This window comes from Phacochoerus africanus, chromosome 12 (assembly GCF_016906955.1).
Source record: "Phacochoerus africanus isolate WHEZ1 chromosome 12, ROS_Pafr_v1, whole genome shotgun sequence".
In the NCBI taxonomy this organism is placed as follows: Eukaryota; Metazoa; Chordata; class Mammalia; order Artiodactyla; family Suidae; genus Phacochoerus; species Phacochoerus africanus.
The window spans coordinates 68,994,976-69,022,231 of record NC_062555.1 but is presented as its reverse complement, the minus strand read 5'-3'; the positions used below and the strand labels follow the sequence as shown (position 1 = coordinate 69,022,231).

General features: G+C 48.6%; 1 protein-coding gene across 1 annotated transcript in view; it reads right to left on the bottom strand.

The window, feature by feature from the left end:
* The window catches only part of ITIH5 (inter-alpha-trypsin inhibitor heavy chain 5), an 80,086-nt gene that overhangs the window by 10,257 nt on the left and 42,573 nt on the right, over positions 1–27,256 (bottom strand). Inside the window, exons 6-9 of the mRNA XM_047754834.1 lie at positions 22,800–22,969; positions 21,989–22,105; positions 5,646–5,814; positions 1,490–1,799 (exon numbers count right to left, since the gene is read on the bottom strand). Coding sequence (XP_047610790.1) covers positions 1,490–1,799; positions 5,646–5,814; positions 21,989–22,105; positions 22,800–22,969 — 766 coding nt within the window. The remainder of the gene's footprint in view (positions 1–1,489; positions 1,800–5,645; positions 5,815–21,988; positions 22,106–22,799; positions 22,970–27,256) is intronic.

Genomic DNA, 27,256 nt, shown 5'->3' with positions numbered 1-27,256 from the left:
CTGTGGCGTTAGACTTCGATCTCAGCCCCTTATTGACTGTGTGTCTTAGACGTGGGACTTGACCTCTCTGAACTTCAGTTTCTTCCTCTATAACACTGTCCCGTCGAACCCACGGGCCCCGTCTTTCACCATAATTGAGTTTTCATCAGGCGCAGGCCCATCCAACACGCAGGACACCTTCCAGCCTCCACTGTGGCCAATCATGAGAGGCGATGCAACAGCCATGATGCTCGTGCAATTACGGTGGCACGCTTCCTTTCCTTTCCCTCTTTTGGGGCTGGACCACTGAAGCGCTGGTGACCTAATTTCAGCCTTGCAGTGAGGGGCGAGCCCCGAGGGGTGCAGCGCAATGAATGGGAAGGAACCTGAGAGTCTGAGTGGCGTCATGGGGCAGAACAGGGCCCGTCCAGACCACGCAGGGAGAGTCATCTGCGTGGCCCCTAGGCCTTCGCCCTCATGCACCTGCTCCCAGGACTCGAGTGAGGGTACCCCCGAGAGAACGCCTGCAGACGCGCCTGGCTTCTGGAAGTGCCCTGTGAGCGGTGGGTCCTGACAGCGTGTCCGCGGTACAGCAGTGGGTGGACGCAGTGGATCTGTGTCCAGGTCACTGCTTTGTCTACGAACACGGTATTGAAGCTCACCTCTTAAACACTGTGTTGGATCCTCCCTCCTTGAATGGGGTTTCGAATAATTTTGAAAACAAGGGAAGCAAATTTGTGTTTCTATTTAAATCTTTGACAAAAAAACAAAAACAAACAAACAAAAAAAAAGGAGTTCCTGTCGTGGCTCAGTGGTTAACGAATCCAGCTAGGAACCATGAGGTCGCAGGTTCGAACCCTGGCCTCAATCAGTGGGTTAAGGATCCAGCATTGCCATGAGCTGTGGTGGAGGTCGAAGATGCGGCTGGGATCTGCCGTTGCTGTGGCTGAGGCCGGCGGCTATAGTTCCAATTTGACCCCTAGCCTGGGCGCTTCCACATGCCATCTGGGCGGCCCCAGAAAAGACCAAAAAAAAAAAAAAAACTTTGACGAAAACGCTGGAAGAAAATTGTGAGTAGTTCCCAACCAAAGACCAATCTGCACCCTGCCCTGGAGCCTTCCAGTTAGGGTCATGGGGTTTTTCTTTTTTCTTTTTGGCTGCATCCGGTTAAGGACGCAGGCGTCGTCCAGGCGGTGGCTCGGTTTCCATCCCCCCGCCCAGGAACTTCCACGTGCCCAGGATGCGGTCAAAACAAACAAACAAAAATCCTTCCTGCAACCAGAGTGCTCACTTTACAGGTGGGGAGACCAAGGCGCAGACGACCTTAAAGCCTCAAGTCACAGGACAGGAGCTGCCATACACCCGGACCTGCCTGGTTTCAGGACCCGTAGTGACCTCTGCCCCGGAGGGAGCGGTGATCGGACGCGGGGTTCGGGTGCAGCAGGGCCGCCTCCTGTCCCAGCCCCCCCGCTGCGTCCCACCCTCCCCGCCCCAGGAGCCCCGGGCAGACCCGATGAGCTGGGCGCCGGCATCCTCGTCCTCGTGGACGCGCCGCGTGAAGCCGCAGTTCTCCAGGGACAGCTTCTCCAGCAGCCTGAAGTCCACGTCGTCGCCGATGCCCACGGTGAAGATGCAGACGCGGCCCCTGGCGGCCTCTCGGGTGTTGTTCAGGATCTTGAGGGTGTGGGTCTCGCCCACGGTGGGCTTCCCGTCCGTCAGGAAGACGATCAGGGACACGCTGCGGTCCTCGAGGTCGTGGCGCGCCACGGAGTCGTGGAGCAGCGCGATGCCCGTCTGTAGGGCCCCGTTGATGTCCGTGCCTGTGGGACACGAAACGGCAGCTTAAGCCTCCTTGGCCGGGTCTCACTTTCCCGGCCCCCTCACGCGCATCCGCAGGAGAGACCTGTGCACCCCGTGGTGATGCCGCGTCCACCGCCTGCCTAGGAGCCTGACCCGGGTCCGCGGGATGGACAGGAAGGGCGCCAAGCTCTACTATCCTCCCCCAGGGGTCTGCGGGCACCTGGCCCTAGAAGCCTGCCCTCCCTTAGCTTCAACCGTGTCAACATCCTTCTCCGAGAAGGGCTTGGAAAGGGACCGAAGGGTGCTGGGTGGAGGGATCCGGAGGAAAAGGGCATCACAGAGGGGGGCGTCGTTCCCAGCGTGGCTCAGCGGGAGCGAACCCGAGTAGTATCCAGGAGGACGCGGGTTCGATCCCTGGAGGGTTAAGGATCCAGCATTGCCATGAGCTGTGGTGTAGGTCGCAGAGGCGGCTCAGATCCCAAGTGGCAGTGGCTGTGGTATAGGCCGGCAGCTGTAGCTCGGAGTGGATCCCTAGCCTGGAAACGTCCATAGGCTGTAGACATGGCCCTAAAAAGACAAGAAAGAAAGGGGGGTGGGGAAGAAAGAAAGAAAGAAGGAAGGAAGGAAGGAAGGAAGGAAGGAGTTCCCTTTGTGGTTCAGCAGTTAAAGAACCCGACTAGGATCCATAAGGATATGGGTTTGATTCCTGGCCTCGCTCAGTGGGTTATAAGGATCTGGCGTTGCTGTGGCTGTGGTGTAGGCTGATGGCTATGGCAAGAATTCGACCCCTAGCCTGGGAACTTCCATATGCTGCCAGGTGTGGCCCTAAAAAACCAAAAAGAAAGAAAGAAAAGAAAGCAAGCATTCCAGAGTGAAGGGAAGGGCTCGGGATGAGAAGGGGGCCACCGGAGGTGACTTCCTGTGTGGCTTGGGGCCCGAGGATGCTGATTAAAGAACTCACCAGTTTCTTTGTATTGCTCTCACTGACTTTCCTTTCCTGGCTTCCCACCCCTTCCAGATGACCTCTGCTCGTTAGGAGCTCGTTAGCAGGGCTTTCAGTCTTATACCTCCTGCCCCGCCGTTTCTTTTTCGGAGGTGCTGGTCATTAGCCGTTCTGATTAAAGTCAGGGGACAGTGTCTGTGGCAGGTGCACAGGTATTTCACTTGGGGGATGGAGAGATGGACCAGAGGTCAAGTTAAAACGGCCAGCTCACATGAGGTTTATGGATTAACTAAGAATTTCATTCAAGCCTGCTGCCACCATTCTGCCACCATTGAGAAAAACCGAGAGTTCTTACTGCAGCCCCAAACACTGATTCCCTTTGCCGACTCCAGTGGCTTTTTTAAAATGGCCTTGTCAACATACCAAAAATGTCCCCCATTTTCAGTACATGATGAATGAATTTTAGTGAATTTATAAAGCTGTATGCCCATCACCCCAATCCATCCACCTGATTCGAGTGGTTTTCATCCACCTGCAAAATGGACCAAATGTGCGTGAACCAGACTATTTTCCCCGCTGCTTCACATCTTCCAGCATTTCCGGCTAAAATATATATGCGGGAGTTCCCGTCGTGGCACAGCAGAAATGAATCCGACTAGGAACCATGAGGTTTCGGATTCGATCCCTGGGCTGGCTCAGTGGGTTAAGGATCCACTGTTGCTGTGAGCTGTGGTGTAGGTCACAGATGCGGCTCTGATCTGGTGTTGCTGTGCCTGTGGCGTAGGCCAGCAGCTGTAGCTCTGATTCGACCCCTAGCCTGGGAACCTCCATATGCCATGGGTGCAGCCCTAAAAAGACAAAAAAAAATAAAATAAAGTAAATAAAATATATATGCATGTGACTGTGAAAAGACATCACTAATTTGTTCTGGGATGTACCCGTGGTCCAAACCTCAGGAGAGGTTACAGCTGAAGCAGCATTTAACACTTCCTCGGGTTCATCAACTTGCTGTTTTGAATGCCCAGCCTAGCTTCATGTTGGCTCTTGAGACAGGGATTTGGACCAAAAGGCAGGTGTTTATTTTCTCTTTAGTCTAGAACTTGGCAGCGATGCTGAAGTTTCCACTCCACTTCAAAGCCACGCAGAGCCCAGGCAAAGGGGGTACTTAGTTTTTCTCTTTTTTTTATTTTTATTTTTTTGGTACTTAGCTTTTCTAACACCAGACACCAAAGCACAGCAGGGCTTGGCACCCAGCCTCCACCCAGCTGTGGTGTCGCCCGCACACTTAACAACGGTCAGGTCCTCTCCCCAGGGAGAGTGCCACAGAGTCACTTCAACCATCGCACTGAGAGCCCTCCCCCGACCAGGGTCACCGCAGGACCCCAGGGCACCAGCTGGAGGGACCACTTGGGTAGAGACAGCCATAGCTGACGCTTACAGAACTTGCTTAAGTCCATTGCCGTTCTCGGCACTTGAAATACTTTGGCTCTTTTCACCCTAATAACAGGTCCTTCGTGACCCTTGTCTTACAGATGAGGGAACCGAGGCACAGAGAGGTTCAATGACTCAGCTAGTGGAGCCAGTTCAAATCCAGACTGTCTGCCTTCAGAACCTCTACTTCCCCGAGGGGAATGGATTAACTTTCTGTTCACCTGCAGAGGTTGGGGCAGTGAAGTCCCAAGACAAAATAAAGGCAACCAGTAAGGTTTCCAAAGTTTAGATTCCAAAAGTATGTCGTGCACACTGACTGCTTTCGGAAGCTCTATTCCCCCCCAACGCCCAGAGCATTCTAATGGGAAGTGGTACCAACAACATCAGTTCTATTTAATGCATATTTGAGCACAGGCAGCCTGTCAGGAGCTACGCCCGGAACCAGGAGCGTGAGAGATGAAAGAGTGTCTTCCCTTGACGGGACTGTCTTGTCGAGGTCCCATCCTCCGTCACCACGATAACACTCAATCTAACCCCTGATCTCTCCTCTCACCCAGTAAAACAATCCTAGATCACACTGCCGTGCCAACTACTAGGAAATCCTATGGTAAATCAAAATCCCATCCCAACAAGATCAAGTTTCACTGAAGTTCATTTGGGAAACCAGAGCTCGGCCTTGGTCGGGAACCAGCGAATACACGAGAAATGGCAGGTGAAAGAAGACCGAGCCTGCTGCCTCTGTTTCCAGGTAGCCAAAGAGGAACTACCCGAGACGCCCAGGAGATGGCGCCTCTACCAGGGGCCTTAAGGACAGATGTCAGGTGTCAGGTTCAGGTCCAGCAGACACTGCGGTATGGAGCACCTGTCCTGGCCCCCGTCCAAGTGACAACAGTAAGGATCAGACCCAGGTCCTGGGCTGAAGGAGATTATATCGAGCACAGCTGGGTAACACACAGCTCTGACTCTCCAGACTTCCCAGGGGTCTTGATGGCCTTTTCCGTCATCCGCGTTCGTACCCGGGCAGCACCGCAGCCCAGGGTGCCAAGACTCTGAGCCCTTTGTACCCAGAGCATCTCCCAGGCCACCCAGGGTCCCGCTCTGCTCAGGCTGCCCCCACCCCTCCCAGAGGACCCACGGCTGAGCCAGGCTCCACCCTCGGCTGCCTAAGGTGTCGGATTCAAACACACAAAACACTGAGTCATCCACTCGGCTTTCATGCCCTTCCCCAGGAACAAGGGACAAAAACAGCTTCTTTGTTTGGGATCCATGAGATAAACCAGGAAAGGCTCCAAAGCCTATGGGTGTCCCCCCCGCCCCCCCGACCATCTTACTCAGGGGCCTGGAAGAGCAGAAACAGAACCTTCTGGAAAAAGCCCTCTGCTGTTATCTCCTTTCCTGTGACCAGGGTCAGCGTTCCAATCTCGCCTCTGGGCAGAAAATGAGCTACTCACGTATCCACGCAGCTCCCCGGCCAAGCGGGGTGGCCACTCACCTCCAGAAGGTGACATGTGGTGAATGTAGACCTTGCCGTCTCTGACGTTGTTGGGAGTGACAGACACCAAGTGGTCCTTCCACACTTTGATCCGGTTGGAAAATCCAATGATATTGAAATGATCCTGGGGTCTGAGGTCATGCAGGATCGTGAAGAGGGCATCCTTGGTCTAGGCAAACACAAAGGCAAGACCGGTCACTCACTTCCGCCGCGTTCGCCCGCACGTCCCCTGGCCGGAGACACCAGGAACAGTCCCGGGGTCTGCTAAGTGCCTGCTGCAGAGAGGGACTTGATCAACGTCAAGCCCTCTCTCCCCCGGCGGGAAGAAAATGGCATTAATGTGCTTCGACTTCATACAAGACACGAATGGGCGTTTCAGATGTGACATGTCACGTCTGCTGGAACCACAGCGCATCGGCCTCTGAACCTCCTCCACCATGTGTTCCCTTGTTCTGGACTATTCTTCCCCACTGCCCTGTGCCCGCGTTACACCTGATAAACCCCTAGATAGTCTTCACGCCCCAGCTATCGCGCTGTGTTCTCCACTGGAAACGTTTCCTAACTCCTCCAAAGAGCAGGTCTTCTCTCCCTCAGGCCAACACCGTCCTCCGAGGGCTCCGAAGGGAACGTGCCGTCTGCCAGGGTGACGACGGCCCGCTTTGTGCCTTTCGCTCTTGCTCCAGGACAAGCTCTCTGCAGGCAGGCTGCACCTCTTTTCTCACAGCCCCGAGCTGAGTCCTGGGCTCACTCCCCACCTCTCTGTCTTCTCGAGCCCAGTACCCTGCTCTCTCCCTCTCGGGGCTGATGGAGAGAAAGCCAGCACGTATTTGTGTGTTTACTTGTCGGTCCGACTCCGGTCCATGCCTCTGGGCCAGGAGCTCTTTCTGTTCCATCACTCCGATGGCACACCCAGCCATGCCTGGCCACGGCAGATTCTTGGACACATGTTTCCTGAATAAGTGAAACGGGAAAAAACTGTCCCTCGGTCTCTAGACTCCTCCAAACAGCTGTTCCTGTGCTCCTCCCCCACCTCCCACCACGACAGCGGGCCTGCTGGGGGCCGTCAGTAAAGATCTACTGAACGAGGACGCGGGGTTGGGGGGATTCGATGGAGTGAATGGAAAGATGCAAGAGAGACACGGCCCCCATCCCTGAGAAGCGAAGATGGGGAACCCTGCGGGGGGTGGGGGGAGCGCAGAGCCAACGGACGGATGGCATGAGCACAAAAATAAATAGAACCACTCATTGCAGTACACAGATGTGGGTGAAGGGCCCTGAGTGCTGACGCTGGCATTTGCCGGGAAGCTGGCCCCAGCCTGGCCCCCACCCCTTCTCCCACCCAGAGCCCGCACCACCCCAGCGTGAGCACCACCCCAGCGTGAGCAAGGAAGGCTTAGCATCGGTCTCAGTCTGGCGTCTAGACTTCTGGAAAGTCTGAAGGTCCACAGCCAGGAAGGGCCCAACGGGAACGCAACAAACAGGCACTTGGAACTGTTCCCACCGGCGGAGCTCAGAGCGGGCCAGGCACCCAGGGTGCGGGCTGGGACACGGGGCCGCTCAGAAGGCTTCTAGGATCCTTAAATGGTGTGCCACTGCCCTCCACAACGGCTGGCCTGGCTCCTCTGCTGATATTTTCCCATCGTGATGGATGCTCTGCTCTGGGAATAGCTGTTCGGGCTCCCCCTTCCTCCCCTGAGCTTAGCATCGACGGGTTTCTTACGACCGTGTAAGGCCATGGCTGTAACCTATCTTCACATGCACTGGGGACGGCAGATCCGTGGGCTCCTCGTGGCCCCCTTCCTGCTGCCTTAGGACCTCTGGGACGGTCCCCAGGTCCTCCTCCCAAGGGGCCCGGGCAGAAGCCACCTGGAGCCACCACCACCACCGTTAACCCTTTCCGAGCCCTGGCCCTCTCCTCAAATGGGCACAAGGCCTTGGCATCTCTGCGTTCTGGAGAAGGCGCGGGCAGGAGGAAGGCCAGTGTCCAGAGAGAAGAGTGACTTCGAGAGGCTGAAGCTGCTGTTCCTGCGCCTGTGTTTATACGCTGAAGATGAACAGAAACTGGGGTGGATTTTTCCCAAGAGCACGGACTGGAGAACAGTGTAAGCACATTCCAGAAAGATCAGAGGCAGCCCAGAAAGGCAGAGAATGTACATTCAAGCTGGTCTGAAGGCCAAAGCTACACTGAAGGCATCGCTTGGTTGGATCCACCCCCAGGGGATCCCAGGAGGGCAGTCAGCAAACACCAGTCCCTACACGGAACCCAAAGGGCTCCTTGTGACTTTCAAGGTTGTTTGGTCTGAAGGAAGATACAAAAGGTACACAATGAACAGAGGAAAAGGAGATACACACACACATATATATGTATACACATATATTTTTTAATCTTTTTAGGGCCGCATCCGAGGCATATGGCAGTTTGCAGGCTAGGGGTCAGTTTGGAGCTGCAGCTGTCAGCCTGCACCACAGCCACAGCAATGAGGGATCCGAGCTGTGTCTGTGGCCTACACTGTGCCTCAAGGCAACACCAGATCCTTAACCCACTGAGTGAGGCCAGAGATCGAACCTGCGTCCTCATGGATACTAATTGGGTTCATTGCCGCTGAGCCACAAGGGGAGCTCCATGGATAGATTTCTTATCATGCAGTTGGTAAAGAAGCACCAGAAGGAGCATGTAGACAACACTCCTTTTAATCCGAGCCATGCAGGACCCCAAAGAACAGGAATGACCCTCTGCTTGAAACCCTTCCATGGGGGGGCTTTTCCACTTACAGGACTTCCCTGGGTTGAAAGGGCGGTGGGGGGGGGGGGCAGTACTTCCTTTGAAAACAATGTCTTAAAAGTTGATTCCAGCTCTGCTCTGGGTTTATTCTTAAGTAAGCCTTTTAAGCTCTGTCTGTTTAAATTCTTTCAGGAACAAGGTGAATATAAATAAAGATAAGCTCTGTTTCAGATTCTCTGTTCATCCTGTGTGCTTGGCAAGGGTCCTCCCATCTGGGTGGGTCTCCAGGGAAGGGAACTATGTGGTCCCCCCACTGGCTGGGCCCTGGGGATCCTTTTCACGTGTCACTCTTGCTACCTCGCTACCTCATTAGGGCTGCTCGCAGGGAAGGGGGTGTTCGGAGACAGCTCTATCCTGCACACTTTGGGCCCCTGCATTAAGCTGTCCCAGGTTCAAGGGTGCAAGGTCCCTTCCCTTCCCCGTAAAACCGAGCCCGAGCAGCTGTGGGCTCTTGGCACAGCCCTCAGGGGCGAGGATTCTCCTCTGCTACCTGCCACGTCTGGAACCACAATGAGACGTTCCCCAAGCAGAGAAGCATTTTGTAATAAGCCCCTCAGAGCGAGTGGTCAGTGGGACCCAGGAAAAACCCAGCTGCCTACCTGCTCCTGCTTCCGCCCCATCAGGGAAGCTGCTGATGCAGCTTCTGTGTTTGCACTGAACCGCGCTCACCAGGAATGAACTCTGACTCAAAAGCCTTTTGTTCCGCAGGCCCTAGGTTGTTACAGGTGAGCCCATGACATTTCAGAGGAAATGCAAGTTCAAGGGTATGAGATACTAGCCATGCTGTGCTCTGAGCAGAATGGTCCTGCTGTTCCCCTAGGCAGTCCTATCGCTCGCCTTGTTCTAGGATGCTCACCGAAGATGACAGGCTCCCCTTCCTTGGCCCACCCAGTCCTCATGAATGAAACCAAGAGAAAAATCATCTAGGAGTCTTGCCATTGGAAACAAGAGAAATCCAAGACCTTGCAGAAGTCCGCTCTGAGCCAGGAAAAAGAATCATGATAAGCAGATACATATCCTGAAAACATCCCTGAGTTTCTGAGAGACCATATTGGTGAAGGGGGTACCAAAGGAACAGGTCACAGGTGGGCAGAGATAATGGACACAGGTGGGGACCACCAGTTAGTGAATCCAGAAGGTGCTCCTGTGAGCTGCAGTCCCTCCTGCTGCCAGCAGGGGGACCCCTCCTAGCCCAGGACGATGGAGTCTGGCCCTGCTGTCCTTCCATGGGAAGGGACAGAGACCAAACAGTCTGTGACCCCATCAAAGTGTGCGGCATCAGGTCCCCACTGCAACCTCACACTACCTGTCTCAGCGGGCAGCGAGGAAGACGGAGATGTCCCCCCTCCCAGCATCTGCTCCCAGGCCTCCATCCCAAGTCACCTGGGAGTCCTGGTCACGGCTAAGATCAGAGCAGATGCTGCCAGTCCCTGGGCATCCATTACACTTAGTGGGGGTATTCCAAGACCACGGCACTTCAAGATCACAAAAAACGTATCCTGTAAAAGGCAGCACAACCTTATATGGACACACTCCAATCCTTTGGAGGATTTGGACGAAAGTCTTCTGAAATTGTATTACGATGACCCACCAAACAGCCAGTTTAAAAAAACAAAAACAAACAAAAACCCAATATACCCAACTTTAGGAGCAAGGCAATAAACAGAAAGACCATTTATACTTAAAATAGGCGTGCCTATATCACTGCCACACTTTCCAAAAAGTCGGGCGACAGACTAGTTTCAGAGAAGAACCCAAGACATTAAAAAATGTTACTGGGAGTTCCCGTCGTGGCGCAGTGGTTGGCGAATCCGGCTGGGAACCATGAGGTTGCGGGTTCGGTCCCTGCCCTTGCTCAGTGGGTTGACGATCCGGCGTTGCCGTGACCTGGGGTGTAGGTCGCAGATGCGGCTCGGATCCCGCGTTGCTGTGGCTCTGGCACAGGCTGGCGGCTACAGCTCCGATTAGACCCCTAGCCTGGGAACCTCCATATGCCGCGGAAGCGGCCCAAGAAATAACAAATAGACAAAAAAAAAAAAAAAGAAAAAAAAAGGAAAAAAAAATGTTACTGCACTGATGACAGTATATACGGCTACGTCACCTCGTAACAGAAAACGGTGATAACACAAAGCCCGGTCCCCTCTCTCCCCTCTCTGCCACAAATATCTCCTGAAACGAACCCGCTATACAATTCATACTAAAAGTAAAAAAAAAAATTAAGCTGTAATATAAGAAACATAAAGCATCAAAAAGCCGTCTCTGTCAAGTCTGAGGACGCTTGTTGAAAGAAACTAACAGTATTTTTCTCCTGGCCAAAGTATCATTTTTAAAGGAAGCATAAAACCGAAGAAGCTTTCTTCATATAGTTGGAAAATTGGGGCTAGAAGTCACTGTATTTTCCATTATTTCAAAACAGTTTAGTAAATGCTAAATATTCACTTGAAATTTCATGAAGAAGGAAGTGGAGAAAACAGCATTTCTTCGGTATCTACATTTTAATGGCCACATGATCATAAAGATCATATTTTGGAAATGAAAGAAAATCATAAGGCTCCCGTATGAAAAAACACACTACTACGTTAAGCTGTTATAATTTCATTTACTGTTTTATTTCTAATTTCAAATGCTCTGTCAATGCAGTACTGTGCTAGATATATCGCAACTCTGGTTCCCATCATCTATTTTTTTTTTTTGTCTTTTCTTGCCATTTCTTGGGCCGCTCCCATGGCATAGGGAGGTTTCCAGGCTGGGGGTCGAATCAGAGCTGTAGCCACCAGCCTACACCACAGCCACAGCAACGCGGGATCTGAGCTGCGTCTGCGACCTACACCACAGCTCACGGCAACGCCGGATCCTTAATCCACTGAGCGAGGCCAGGGATCAAACCTGCAACCTCATGGTTCGGGTTCGTTAACTGCTGAGTCACAACGGGAACTCCCCATCACCTATTCACTGACATGTTTACCCAATCAACATATAATAAATAATCATATGTCAACATATATTTAACAAAATATTAAATGGTTGTTCCTTCATAACAAGAGAAAAGCCCTGTTCTAGTAAAAATTCAGATCTAAATGCCAGTATTGGAGCAGAAACGAATCTGACGAGTATCCGTGAGGACGCGGGCTGGATCCCCGGCCTCATGCAGTGGGTCAGGGATCCAGCATTGCCGTGAACTGCAGTGTAGGTCGAAGATGTGGCCTGGATCTGGCATTGCTGTGACTGTGGTATAGGTCGGCAGCCGTAGCTCCGATTGGACCCCTAGCCTGGGAACATCCATATGCCACGGATGTAGGCCTAAAAAGCAAAAAGTGAAATAAAATAATAGAATAGAATAGAATAGAATAGAATAAAAAATCCCAGCATTACTTCAGGACTGGTTCCAAAGAGTGAATAACTCTTTCGTTAACAACCTAACAATTTAGTTAACAACTAAATTCTGGCTAAATAAAAAAAGTCTGAAAAGGTTTAGATGTTAGGGCATCTTTTGCAATATAAACATAACTCTATTTCATTTGTCTTGTGTTTGGATAACAATTATTCTAACTTGAGAAGCAAACTCTCTCTCAGAGTAATGCCCTGGATAATGTTAAGATTCATCATCTAATGTTTTGACTTTGCTTTGACAAATGCATCAAATATTTACCCAATATGTCATCCCACATTTTTCTAAAGAGCTCTTGGCCAATAGCATTTTTTTGATTCTTTATGATGTATTAAGCACATCTATTTCTCATGCTTGATGTAGAAATAACTCAAGACTCAAAAGAGATGATTTTTTCATTCCTGTTCATGTAAAAGGTTGGTATTTATCAGAATTTGCTTACATGGCTGATCCCAGATCGCTCACTCCGGCCAAGAACACAGCCTCAGCATCCCTACTTGTCAGCTCCAGCGGGTGATCCACAGGGATGACTTCCTGCTCGAACAGGAAGTAGATAAGAGGATGCCGACCAGGACACGTTCCCCGGCGCTTACAGATCTTTGTACCTGGCATCCTTCACCCGCGTTGTGACATACCTACTGGCCGACAGGACTGAGTTCTTTGTCCTCAGTGCCTGGTGTAGATTCTGAAGTTTACAGCATCCATGTCTGGATTCTGGAGCCCTGCCCAAATCTATAGATTCTATAGATTTTGTGGAGTGACTGACTGACTGACTGCCTCTGGACCCATTCAACCTCCCCTTATGTGTGTGTCTCATGATTCCCATGTCCCTGGCGTAGGTCCACCCCTGGGCATGTGCCTTGACAAACACCAAGAACAGAAGAGAAAGATGTGGAGAGGTTGTGAAAACGCCATGGCAAGTGTGAAGCAGTGGGACAGTCGTGCAAGAAGGACACACAGCACGTTAGCACGTGCAGACCGTTTCCACAAGAAGAGAGAGCAAGGGGAGCCACCCTCCCCCAGGCAGGACCCCTGGGTCTGTCACCTCTCAGTGCCCCTCCACTCTGAGAATCTGCAGCTTCCTTTGCTTTCTTACCTGCTCAGCTTGCACCTAGAGGACCTGTTACATAAACCTTTCTCCAAAGGTTCCCACCAGGATGGTTTTCAAGTCCTCCAGTCCAAAATAATACAGAACCCCCTGGTTCCACCACCATTCACTCTCGTGTCATTCTCGTCCTGTTTTTCCCCAACCAAGAATTCACGCCCCCTTTCCTGCCACGAACACTGTATATTCCATTGTTAGGGATGAGTTCCCATGTCACCTCCATCACTGATCTTTTGTCCACTACCACAAGCTCTTTTTCTTCCATAAAATTCTTTCGGCTATCCAGGGGGCACATTTTCACTTGACAGACGTGTGATTGTTCCACGTTTCTTTTCCACAGCCAAATTCTAAGCTCTTTCATTACAGTGACTTAAATTTTTTAATGGACGTATACCTAATGTATCATATATAAATTACAGGTATACCATATAGGGATTCACAATTTTTAAATATTATGAACCACTGGCTATGTTCCCCATATTATGCGATATATCCTTGCGGCTTATCTTATATCCAACAGCTGTTACCCTTTCATCCCCTCCCCCTTCTTTGCCCTCCCTCCTTCCCTCCCCCCACGGGGAACCTGGGGCTCTCTGTGCCTGTGAGCCTGCTTCTTTGTTACAGCCACTGCTTTGTTGCACTGTTGTAGATTCCACACGGAAACGCCATGCATGGAAGCAAAAAAAGATCATAAGGTGTGTGTGTTTCTCTGATGCTTTTCTTGTACATACTCTTTCCTCTTGCTTCTGTATTATGCACGTGTGCTCTGCCTCTTTCCCCCTTCTCCTCCCGCCCACGGAAGTAACTTCTGAAAGATTCACTCAACTGTCCCCTTCTCCGAGACACATTCGTTATCCATCCGCACCCCTTAACCGAGCTCACGGGCACCTCCATCGTGCCATGCGGGACCCCACGTGTATCTGTATCACAGGGAGTCCTTCGCACACAACTTTCCACATGACTTTTCTTCTCTCTCCGCCTCTTGGGAGAAAAAGGCTCTGTCTTACTTATCTTTGTATCCTCTACACCTAGTGCCTCTCCTATAGCGCACACCAACACGTCTTTCATTCTTGGAGAATCTAAAGTCTGGACTGAAAGCCAGGATGGGATCCGGAGGGGCAGTGGTGTCCGAAACCAGAGGAGGAGGTTGCCGTGACGTCAGGCACCGGCAGCTCTTAGGAATCGCACCGGCTGCAGCATCGCTCAGGCCATCAAGCAGGTGCAACCAGGAATAACAAAGCTTCCTGACATGCCGACAAGCATGTCCTCGTTGGGTATCTCATTTAATCCTCACTGACTTAGGAGTTTATCTCGTTGTTAATTGTAGCATAAGTTTCCTATCGAACCCTTTACAGAGAAAGTCTGCTGATTGCCATCCTCACTGGAGAGGCTTAAGGGCAAGATCTGGATGCCAGGAAGGGAAAGCTGGGCTTTGGGTTATGCCAGGACCATGCGTCCAACAACAAGCCTGCCCTCTGAAATAATAACAATGATGATGACGACGATGATGCCACGGGCCTGCCCAAAGCTCTGCAGCCACGTAGTACCTTTGCTCAGAGACGCCCCAAACTTTCTAAACATGACCTCCCTGGGCCAAATCTTAACTGCCTCAATAACTATTTTTTTAAATGGGTGCCTCGAAATTATTTTAAATTATCCACATATTTATTGTTGGGGAGCCCTTTTTTTTGAAGAGCACATTTTTTTAAGACAAAAAAAATTTGGATTTTACCTCGGGGAGACAGATTTTGCCCTCTGCACATCATTTATTTCCTCATATTCTGAGTCAAAAGACAGCAGTTCCCCCACTACCTTCTGTCCACAGCCCCAAGGCCCAGACCTCCGTTTTGCAATGCATTTCTTGAGACACACATCTGCCAGCGGCTCGGTCTGGACGAGGGCAGCTCAGGAGATGAGAGTAAATACTATCGACTGAATTCGTCTTCAGAGCCAATCCCAATCAGCCTTCGCTCTAGACCAGGAGTCAGCAAACCACGGCCTGGGGGTGAATCCAGGCTGCTCCCTGTCTTTAAGAAGTCCGGTTACATGGACCACCACACACCCATTTCTTTGCTGTTGCAACAGCTGCCTTTCCACTCAAGAGAAATTGAGTCATTACAACAGAGGCCTGCGAAGCTGATGATGTTTGCTAATCTGTCATTTTTAGAAAAAAACCTTGCTGATCCCTGTCACAAAAAAACAGAAAGAGGGAGGCTGAACATTCTGTTATGAACTGGAGCAAGGCTTTCAGGGGCTTATGGCAAGGCCTGCAGCCTGAAAAAGTCAGGCAGGAGGACCCAAGCCCTACATTGGCCATTTTTTATTGGCATGATAGCTACATGGTGCTTGCTACACCTGGAGACTCTCCAAATTTCTCAGACACAGCCTCACTTCATAAGCCTGCACCCCTCCTTTTCTTTCTTTTTTTTTGTGCTTTTGTCTTTTTCAGCGCCGCACCCGCGGCATATGGCGGTTCCCAGGCTAGGGGTCAGATCGGAGCTCTAGTCGCTGGCCTACGCCACAGTCACAGCAACACACGATCTGCAACCTACACCACAGCTCATGGCCATGCTGGATCCTTAACCCACTGAGTGAGGCCAGGAATCGAACCTGTGTTGTCATGGATGCTACTCAGATTTGTTTCTGCTGAGCCACGACGGGAACTCCTGCATCCTTCCTTTTCTAAGCCTTCATTTGTTCAGGGAACTCTCTCTCTCCTCCAACCAGTTCACAACTCCCACTGGCCCTTCTAGGCTGGGCTGGCCTTGTTCAACATTCTTCTGGACTGTTTAGTGAACCTCAGACACCCCCCTCCCCGCCCCCCCTCACTTAAAAGTTACTTTTCTCCATTCACTGCAGCACTATTTGCAATAGCCAAGACATGGAAGCAACCTAAATACCCACTGAGCGAGGACTGGATAAAGAAGATGTGGGACATCTACAAAACGGAGTACTACTCAGCCATGAAAATAATGAAATAATGCCATTTGCAGCAATGTGGATAGACCTAGAGGTTATCATATGTGAGTAAGTAAGTCAGACAGAGAAATACCATGTGGTATCACTTACATGCAGAATCTAATAAAAATGATATAAAAGAACTTATTTATAGAATGAAAACAAACTCACAGATTTCAAAACCAAACTTAAGGCTACCATAGGGGGAACCGTGGCGGGGAGGGAGGAATCAGGAAGATGGGGGTAACAGACACTGCATAAAATAGATAATTACCAAGACCGTACTGCATAGCACAGGGAAATCTCAAGAGCTTGTAATAACCCAGATGGGAAAAAAGAATGCATCATATATACATAGTTGATTCGCTCTGCTGAACACCTAGAACTAATACAATATTGTAAGTCAACTATACGTTGTAAATCAATAAAATAAAAAGGATTAAAAGCTACTTCCTCCGCATCAATGTCTTTCCAGCATCCTTCCTTTCAAACTGTTCTTCCCAGAAGGAACGGACCATAGGCATCTCTGGACCTCGTGGTCCCCTACTGAGTGAGTCCTCACTCTGCACGTCTAAGGTCTCCATCCTTGCTCTTCGCCTGTCCCACCCAAATCGCAAAAGGGAAAGCAGCCTTCAGCCCTGTGCATGCCCCACGCGTGCATAAAGCCAGACGAGCGAACGCCAGGAGTTAACTCCACGCCCCAGAGCAGAGCAGCCTGCTCGATTCCCACAGCACCACCAGCATCACGCGGCTGGCTGGCACCTCCCTGGGCAGGTGACTTTGGCGTGCACTCACCTGACATGGGCAAGCACTCAAGCCTTCTCACCTCTTGGCATAAGAACAGGTAGAGCCTGAGAGCGTGAGAGCCGGTCTGAAGCTGAATCGCGATACTGGGAAGAATGTTACGGAAAAGAGCTTCAGAGTGGGGGGCCCGGGGCTTGACCCCAAACTTTCCTACTTATGACTTTGGGTATTTCCGTGCAGGTACGTCACGTTCCTGGCTCATCTATAAAAAAGGGATAACCACGTCTCTTTCACTGGGCTGCCGGAAGATGAAATGAAAAAATCTATGTGAAACCCTTGGAGTGCTGGGGACCTGCTGATCACCCACAGGCAGTAGCTGTTGTGCCTTAGAAAATGCAAGTTATGGTTAGCAATGTATGTGCCGGTGGGTTTTTCAGCAAAAGCCATTACCTGATACAGGCCAGGTATAGGGCTAGGAGCTGGGAGTGTGTACTCTAGTGAGGGTCCCCAAATCCCTGGAGTTCACAGATGGTCTTCCTATAAGGCGACACATATGGTGCCCCAATAGCACTTGGAAGCCCAGTGTTCACAGAGACGCAGAGAGCCACGTCCCAGAGCATGAAGCGAGCCAGCGAAGGGGGCACAGGTAAAACGCGGATGCCAGCCCTCTGATCCGCCAGCTCACACTGGCCCTCTTTTGAGTTTGGGAACTGCAGCTAAGAAACACCGGGCTTGTTCTTTACCCTCTAAAAGTGCTGACCACATTCAAAGGAGAGGGAAGACAACCTTCCCAAGGCATGTGGGGATCTGGGGTTGACACGGGATGGCACCAGTTATGGGAACAAGTTTGTAGCAGGTCATAGAGTGACAGACACCTGGTGACTCACATGCCACTGCTCTGTTTGCCAAAGGGGTGCTTTAGCCAAGCTCTTTCGGAGGAGGCAGAAGTGGTAGAAATTATACAGATCAGGGGAAAGGAGGTGAGGTATGTGCAGACCCTGGTCAAGGAAACCTGTATTTAGGGGACGCCTACTGAGCCCAGTGTCCCCACGGACACAGGTGTTTGCTCACACCAAGCCAGGAGGAGGCAACTAGAGGGGAAAAAAAAGGTCTCCTGTGTTCACGGCTTTTTGTCCCCTTCAGCTCCCCCCTCACTGAGACGTCTTAGTGACCCCGCCTCAGAGTCATTTCAACATATCTGTCAGCAAGACCACGTGGGGAGGAAACGGAGCCAAGCCCGGTGCCAGCAGCTGCGGGAGATGCTGAAGGTGCCCGGGATGCCTAGTCCTGGCGTCCAGACCCACATTCCCACAGGGATTAGGACCAGAACCAGAAAAGCCAAAGGCACACCACTTCAGGCTCCCCAGGAACCGACAGAGTCCTTATTAAGAGCACAGCTTACCATTAAATGACCTTGCCACCTTTTATAGGTCGATGGTTCAAGCCCTCACTCGGTATCGTGACGTGCCCGAGACCGTGATAAATGCAGTGAAGCATCTCCGGCCCATCAAAGAGGAGAGGAGCTGAGACCATCCAGGAAAACAGGGAAGGAATGATTTTTCACATCCTTCCAGGGGACATGTGACAAATGTCTGATGTCGCCAAGCCTGTGGACATGTCGCCAAAGCCCCTGTGCTTGGGGCTAATTTTCCTCCTCACCAGTGGACAGGGTGTTGTGTTCCAGATTCAACAGGGAGCCAGCTAAGCTGTTCACTTAGAGAAGCTAAGGGCTGCAAACACACTCAGCTGTTTTCCAAACCACTCAAGGCAGCCGTGGGCCTTAGAAATTGCCTGGAGGGCTTCTGACATGTGCTTGGCTGGTGTCGGCTGGTTCTCTTGGAAAGCGGCCACGCTGTGGCGCAAAAGCCAACCGAGTGCATGCCAGACGTTCAGAGCCAAGTAAGGAATGGATGTCACTCTCCAGGAATGAAGGAAGGGGGAGAATAATAAACAGAGTGGCATCTATCATTACCCTGGTCTTGCGCAAGGCAAGGAAATCCCGCTGCTGACAGGCAGCCTTCTCATTTGCGTCTTGAAATGTCAAGGCGCTGACCTCGAGGCCAAGTGCACGTCTATCACAGCACATGGGGACACCACGCCATCCCACCGTGACCTGCACTGAGACCCCACAGCCTCCTGGTTTGCTTCATGAGCTTCTGCGTCAGACCTGGCTTTGAAGCCTGGCCCTGCCATTTCCTTGCTGTGTTATCTGCCTTTGCAAAGCCTCAGTTTCTCTGCCAGTAAAATGGGGATGACACCGAAAGCATCGTAAAGATTCAATATCCATTTTTTAAAATGATTCACATCTTTAGTAGCTCTTTGCATATTAAACTTCCTTCTTCGTGATATAGGACTTGATACATTAAAGATATATGTTGCATAAATGTTTCTCTGTCTTTTGTTTGTTTTTATTCTTTTTATTTAAAAGTTTAAAATTTTTACATAGCTAATGTTATCGATTTTTTCCTTTATAATTACTTTCATTGCTTTTAAGCTTAGAAAGTCTTTCTCATTTCAAAAGGCGTTAAATATGCACCTGTACCTATCTTTCCTTACACATTTTTGAATGTGGTTCATTTGATTACTTTTAACTGCTTAATTCATTTAGCGTTCTTATTCTGGTAACAGGTTTAAATGCTATAAATTGGTATAGTCTTTCTGGAAAATGCTTTTGCAGTATGAATCAAAACCCACAAATGAGTTGGTGTTCTTTGCCTGACTTCTAAAAAAACCCTAAAGAAAATGTCAGAATTCCCATCATGGCTCAGCAGTAACGAACCCAACTAGTTTCCATAAGGACGAGGGTTCAATCCCTGACTTCACTCAGTGGACTAAGGATCCAGCGTTGCTGTGGGCTGTGGTGCAGGTCACAGATGCAGCTCGGATCCCACGTTGCTATGGTCGTGGTACAGGTTGGTGGTTACAGCTCTGATCCAACCCCTAGCCTAGGAACCCCCAAATGCTGCGGGTGCAGCCCTAAAAAGATAAAGAAAAGAAAATGTTTAGGCAAGTGGCCAACAATTTGTAGATGAAGAGAGTCATCACGATTTAGGAAAGAAAAAAACCCAGAAATAACCTCAAGGTCTCTCATGGGTGGTATAGAGAGAAAATGCCCTTCAACTGCACAGTCCAACACAGGACCCACTAGCTGCAGGTGGTATCTAAAATGAAATAAATTAAGTATTCAGTTCCTCAGATACTCAAGTGTCCAGCAGCCACACGGGACTGGTGGCTACCACACTGGAGAGCAGAGGTACAGAGCATACCGGTGCTTATAGATGTTTCTATTTAATAGTGATAAAAAACCACTAAAACCAGGTTTTTAAAGAACATTTTAAAGCACTGGATATATTCATAATATGGTAGTAAGTAAAAATACCAAAATACAAAATATCTAATGGTAACATGAATTCCAATTGGCGGCAGCAACTTTAATCATAAATGCCTCCATCAAATTATGTTTTTTTTTTCCCCAGAGGAAACCCAAACCCCGCCCTCATGAAGACTGTTGTCTTAAAGTGAAAAGAAAAAAAAAATCTGAAGATTCATAGGTGTATAGGAATATAATGAGACACAGAGAAACCTAGCATGTGGTACCTACTCTGTAGCTGTTAATTGATTCAAGTTCTAAATGGGAATTATTACACTGGTCAGAGCCAAGGCCTAATTGAGAGTGTGTTCTGTGGCCAGCAGAGGTCTCAAAAGAAGCCATGATGAGCCTTTTGACAATATCTATTATCCACCCACCAAAGTCACAAAAGCAACTCGGCCAACAAGTGGCATTTAAGAACTTGGAGTATATAAAGCAAAGAACTTTAAAGAGTACTTAGTAAATCTGGAAAGGTTGAAGCTTCCCAAATGACAGTAAATAATCTACCACAATGAACGAATGCTTCACTGATATATGAATAAAACATAGGGAAATGGTACCTGCAAATAAAACCTACAGGCAATTCATATCCACTCTTCCCCAAGGACAGTTTAAAAGGCTAAACAAAATGTATATGTTTTAAAAGCCTTACAGTATCAGAGAGTTAACAAAACAGTGAGAAAAAATATCTGGAAGAAGATGAAAATTTAAAGAGGAAGGCACAGCATCTAGGATTAATGGTCAAAAAGTTGAGGTTCAGAGCCCCCCAAGGATAAGTGTTCAGGTTAACCCTCTACACTTGGTGCAAAACAGAAATGATACACCACCTTTTGAAAGGGCCGCAATCTGGCTTTGAGCCACCTGGGCTGCCCAGAAAAATTTCAAGCCCTGAAAATGGACTAAAATGATCCCAGATTGAAATTCCCCAGATATCTGATAGAAACAACCCAAAACTTTCTCTAGGGGAATAGATCATGATCTTAGGCCTCAAGTTATTTCCACAATTTTTTACTATACTGTCTATCACACAATCAAAGATAACCAGTCATGCAAAGAAAGAAGATGAGTAATGATAAAAACAGCTAAGTGGCTCTAGAGTTTGGAATTATCGGGTATAGACTGTAAACTGCTAAGTGGAGGAGCACCTGGAGATGGAAACAGAGGGATGGAGAGAGTGGACGAGGTTTGAGATGTTATTATCTTACTCATGAGACTACATCTGTATCATTCATTGATAAACACAGATAATGAATTAAGAAAGAAAATGGAAGAGATCGAATTTTTGATGGAATATAGAGATATTCGTGGGTCTGACAACTGGTAGCTCTTTCTGTTTTCCAGAAAGAGTTGGAAACATACTATAAACATATTATGAAAGTGAGCTGGAAACATATTACAAATGCAAGTTTCTGATATTTGTGATAACTATCAGAGGAAGATAAAGACTAGCCTTTTCCAGTGGTTTGTAAAAAAATGTAAACAGTTTTAGTTTCAGGATCATTTAATTTTTCAACATGGACTACATGTTCCTTTAATGTCCCTGCATCCTTAGAAGTGCCCGATCATCCTACCTACTGTGAGATTATCAGTCCTGATTTACGAGATACAAGTCCTTCTAACCACAGGACAAGGGGGCTGCCAATGATCTTATTCCATTGTTCTCAAAGGACGTCACTCCCGAATAGAGTCATTCCATCAACAGTCTCGCCCTCGAGGGGCCTCTTCAGTCTATTCCTGTCTCACTCACATTAAACACCCTCCCAGTGCCCTGTTTTCGAAACGTTTCTATAGTGCCCTGCTCTCCTCAGACCGCCATGCTGAAAGGATGGTTCATGTCAATGGCTTAACTGAATCAGCTGAGGAATGTCCCCTGTAGGCAGGAATAGCTGGATGGTAAAGCAGACATTTAGCATCAGCTGAACTGTATTCCCTGAGGACATCACTGTCCCCGGGAAACGCTGAGAGAGCAAAGAATGGGCAGCCGGCTCTCACCCACCTGCCGGAGTTTGGCTCCCACCATGGAGGCACTGCTGTCAAGCACAAACACCACATTCTTGGGTAGAGGAGGAAGGTGTCTGGGGGCGAAGTAATGCACAAAATAGCCGTTTAGAACCTGGTGGAGGGAAAAGAAAGGAAAAAATGGTAGTTCCCAGATTGGGCAGGAAAGCTGACCTAAACAGACAGTCTATGGAACTTCCGAAAGTCAAAGACAGCAGGAAACAGAGTCGACGGCCAGATTTCACACGCAGGGTGAAAGCCCCTACAGTCCCGACCCTTCCAGCAAATGGCTAATTTAATCTGTATAAGGATACAATCGTTCCTTAAAAGTGTATCCACTACATCGACAAAATCAATTTGAATTACCCATCCCTTCCTGCCCCGTCCCTTGAGACCCCGCTTCCTTCAATGTCAGGTTTTTACGAAGCATCTTTCATGTTAAGACATCAGGACTGTGGCTGCATCCTGGATGCGCACAAACGCATTTTTGAATTCCCACCCTGACTCTGAAGCAATCTAACCCAGGGCCCGTCTAAATTAAAATTAAAGATGAGCGAAGTTATAACTTCATCTAAAACACCACAGATTACATCATAGGTTTCCTTTGCCTGCACTGGAGCAGGAGCTCGATCCCCACAGCCTCCAGCAGTGGAACGCCACCGGTCTTCTCAGAGACATGCTTGGAGTTAAAACAAATTGCCTAAGAATCAGCAGCTCCCTCTCCCCTTAGCTGAGTACTGAAAGCCCTAGTTCTGGTTCTACTAATAGTACCAAGCACCTAACATGGAACGGCAACGAGGAACCCTTACCTGGATGTCCCCAATGCTCTGTTCCCTATTGACGTCGTATCTAACGATGAAATCTCCCAAAATGCCATTCTGGGCAATCTTGGCTTGCTGGACCACACTGGGCTTAAACACGACGTGGGCAAAAGTTTCGTTGTGGTGGATAACTGTAGAAGGAGGTGGCCCAGAATCATCTGCAAGTGAGATAGAAACATCATTAATAACTGAACATATAAATATTTTTCTGAAAAGAAGTAAGGTCTGTTTTGCCTGGACATGGAAGGTTAGATTGTATTTTATTACAGGTTTGTACTGATCACATACCACAGGGCACAAGATACGTTAGCTTATATTTCACCTCTATGTCTTCCCTTAAACTTTTTCTTAGGGAGTTCCCATCATGGCGCAGTGGAAACGAATCTGACTAGGAACCATGAGGTTGCGGGTTTGATCCCTGGCCTTGCTCAGTGGGTTAAGGATCCGGTGTTGCCGTGAGCTGTGGTGTAGGTTGCAGATGTGGCTCGGATCCCACGTTGCTGTGGCTCTGGTGTAGGCCGGCGGCTATATCTCCGATTAGACCCCTAGCCTGGGAACCTCCATATGCCATGGGTGCTGCCCTAAAAGGACTAAAGACCAAAAAAAAAAGAATTTTTTTTTTCTTATAAGAATCTTTTTTATGGCTACACCTGCGGTATATGGAAGTTTCCAGGCTAAGGGTCAAATTAGAGCTACAGCTGAGACCTACACCACAGCCACAACAACACAGGGTCCAAGGCACATTTGCGACCTACGCTGAAGCTCAGGGCAATACCGTATGCTTAACCCACTAAGCAAAGCCAGGAATCGAACCCCCATCCTCACAGAGACAACATTGGGTCCTTAACCTGCTGAGCCACAACAGGAACTCCTCTTATAAGAATTTTAAAACACAAGAGAATAGCAAAATGAACTCCCATGTCTCAGCTTTAACAATTATCAACTTTTTACCAATCTTTTATATCTGTTTTTAACGTCTCTGATCACTATTTTTGCTAGAATTTTAGAACAAATCCAAGCCATCGTATTTCATCCATATATACCTCAGTGTGTATCTCTAATTGCAAGAATTTTTTTTAGAGTAACCACAAAACCATCATCACAAGTAACGAAATTAATGCTCAGTGCTTTATTATCATTGAATATTCAGTTTGTATTTAAGTTTTCCTGATTTGGGGAGTTCCCATCGTGGCTCAGCGGGTTATGAACCCGACACAGTGTCTGTAATGACGCAGGTTCGATTCCTGGCCTTGTTCAGTGGGCTAAGGATCTGGCCTTGCCACAAGCTTTGGTGTAGGTTACAGTGCAGCTTGGATCCAGTGTCGCCATGGCTGTGGCTGTGGCGTAGGCTGGCAGCTGAAGCTCTGATTAGACTCTTAGCCTGGGAACTTCCATATGCCACCGGTGTGGACTTTAAAAAAATACAAGTAAGTAATTTTTCCTGATGCTTTAGAACATGTCTTGAAATGGTGATTTGTTTTGAATCAGGATCAAACCAGAGTCCCCCATCACATTTGGTTTGTTTCTTAAAGCTCTTTTAATCCACAAGTGTGCCCTCTCCCTACCTTTTTTCTAAGGCTACACATACGAGTTGTAAAATACTGGTCATTTGTCCTATGGGCTTTCTCACATTCTGTATTTCATGACTGTTTTCTTGTCCTATCCTTTTTTTTTTTTCTTTTTGCAGCCACCCCCTGGAAGTTCCCGGGCCAGGGACCAGATCTGAGATGCAGTAGCAACTACACTGCCGTTGTGGCAACACCAGATCTTTAACCTGCTGTGCTGGGCCAGGGGTTGATCCCACATCCCAGCGCTGCAGAGACGCTGCCAATCCCATCGTGCCACAGCAGGAACTTCTCTTGTCCTATCTTAGAACTTGATTTTCTATTGCTCTGCTCTCCAATCTTGGCTCCCATGTAACATCCAAGGGAGTAGAAAAAAAATCCTTGGCTCAGGCCCAGAGCTCATTTAATTGGTCTGGGACACCAATTAAATGAAAAAGCCCTGGGCATCAGGACTTCTAAATTCCCCATGTGAGTCTAATGCCCAGTCAAGGCTGAGAAGCACAGTTCAATCCCCTGCATTTCCTTGTGTTCTGGTGGATAGAATTCCAGGCTGGTTAGACTCAGGTTCAATGGTACTGAGAAAGAACATGTCTTGGTGATGCTGAGTGCTTAGCACTTTATCACATCAGAAGGTACCTCAGATCTAGCTGTCTACTTTGAGTTGTAATAAGACGAATGGTGAGTTCTGGTATTGGGAATCTGATTACCCAGGATAAAATTCCTCATCAATCTTCCCTGTCATAGTTTTATCAATCACGGATGATGCTTGTTCACTATTTCACTAGAGTCGCAAAAGGGTGGTTTAATTTTATCATTCCTTCCATACTGAATTCTCCCGGAAGGAACCCTTTTCCTCCGTTCATCATTTGCTTGCCCTTACACACTGTCAGTCCAGAAAGTTTATGACTCTTTAAAAAAAAAAAAAAAGTCCCAAAGCCTCCTCCAGCACAAAACTCAGGATATAAATTAGGATTTCAGAAGCAGGAACAGCTAAGTGGATTTTATGTACTTTAAGAAAAATTAGTGAGGAGTTCCCTTCATGGCTCAGTGGTTAATGAACCTGACTGGGATCCATGGCATGCGGGTTCCATCCCTGGCCTCGATCAGCGGGTTAAGGATCCAGTGTAGCTGTGAGCTGTGGTGTAGGTCACAGACACGGCTTGGATCTGGCATTGCTGTGGCTGTGGCATAGGCCAGCAGCGGTAGCTCCAATTCAGTCCGTAGCCTGGGAACCTCCATGTGCTGTGGGTGCTGCCCTAAAATAGCAAAAAAAAAAAAAAAAAAAGGAAAAATTAGTGAGATGACAGACTAGGCAAAGAGCATCCCCATTTTCACTCATGACCTTGACTTCCTTCAGTAGAACACACCGAGGGTCATTTCACAGACTCCCTACCTTTACACACCCAAACAACATCCACATTTTTGAGACCTGCATGTGCATTATGAAGATTATGAAAATAAATTGGACAATTCACAAACATCAGTGAATGGAGACTTTTTAATCCAGATACTGAATCAAAACCTGGCTTTAAACTGCTGTGAGGCATGTAATATATGGTTCTCTCTCTCTCTCTCTCTCTCTTTTTTTTTTTTTTTTTGTCTTTTTGCCATTTCTTGAGCCGCTCCCGTGGCATATGGAGGTTCCCAGGCCAGGGGTCCAATCAGAGCTGCAGCTGCCGGCCTACACCACAGCCACAGCCACGCCAGATCCGGGTCACATCTATGACCCACACCACAGCTCACAGCAACGCCGGATCCTTAACCCACTGAGCGAGGCCAGAGATTGAACCCGCAACCTCATGGTTCCTACTCGGATTTGTTTCCTCTGCGCCACAACAGGAACTCCTGACTCTCTATTTTAATTTATTTTTTTATTGAAGTATAGTTGATTTACAATGTTGTGATAATTTCTGCTGCACAGCAAAGCGACTCACTTACACACATATATACATTCTTTCTATATTCTTTTCTATATGGTTTCTCATAGGACATTAAATATAGTTCCCTGTGCTGTACAGTAGGGCGTTGTTGTTTATTCATTCTGTATGTAATAGTTTGCATCTATTAACCCCAAACTCTCAGTCCACTCCTCCCCCAGGCCCTTTCCTCCTTGGCAACCACAAGTCTGTTCTGATTCTCTTTTTAAATCTATTCAAGTTGATACCACAGAATACACTGACCAGCAATGTTCCATCCCTAATTAGCAAAATAATAAAGGAAATGAGACATAATTTGCCCATGGTAATTTGTACTTAAGAATAAACTTCCAGAGTTCCCGTCGTGGCTCAGTGGTTAACGAATCTGACTAGGAACCATGAGGTTTTGGGTTCGATCCCTGGCCTTGCTCAGGGGGTTAAGGATCCGGCGTTGCCGTGAGCTGTGGTGTAGGTTGCAGACGCGGCTCAGATCCCGCGTTGCTGTGGCTCTGGCGTAGGCCCGTGGCTACAGCTCTGATTCGACCCCTAGCCTGTGAACCTCCATATGCCACGGGAGCGGCTCAAGAAATGGCAAAAAGACAAAAAAAAAAAAAAAGAATAAACTTCCTTCTGCTAAGGGCTCATTAGACAAAAGTCAAAGGAAGTTTAAACATTTCCTTCAAGAGAACAGACAATCCTTAGAGACCATTTAGGTGTAACAAGAACCACAGGGCAGAACTAATTCTCCTATTTTCTGCACTTTTCAAGGGCAGGGGCTTCAGGAGTGACCAGAGAGCTAGTAAACAGGAAAGTCTGTTCTTGCAGAAAGATCGCTGTGCGCCAGATAACATACTTCCACCAGATCTGCGCATCTGAAGGAGGAGCTGGGAAAGTCTTGGGGGCACGTTGACAAGCGCCAGCCTCCAGCTCGAAAGCTTGATATCCGATGGTACCTTAGAACCAT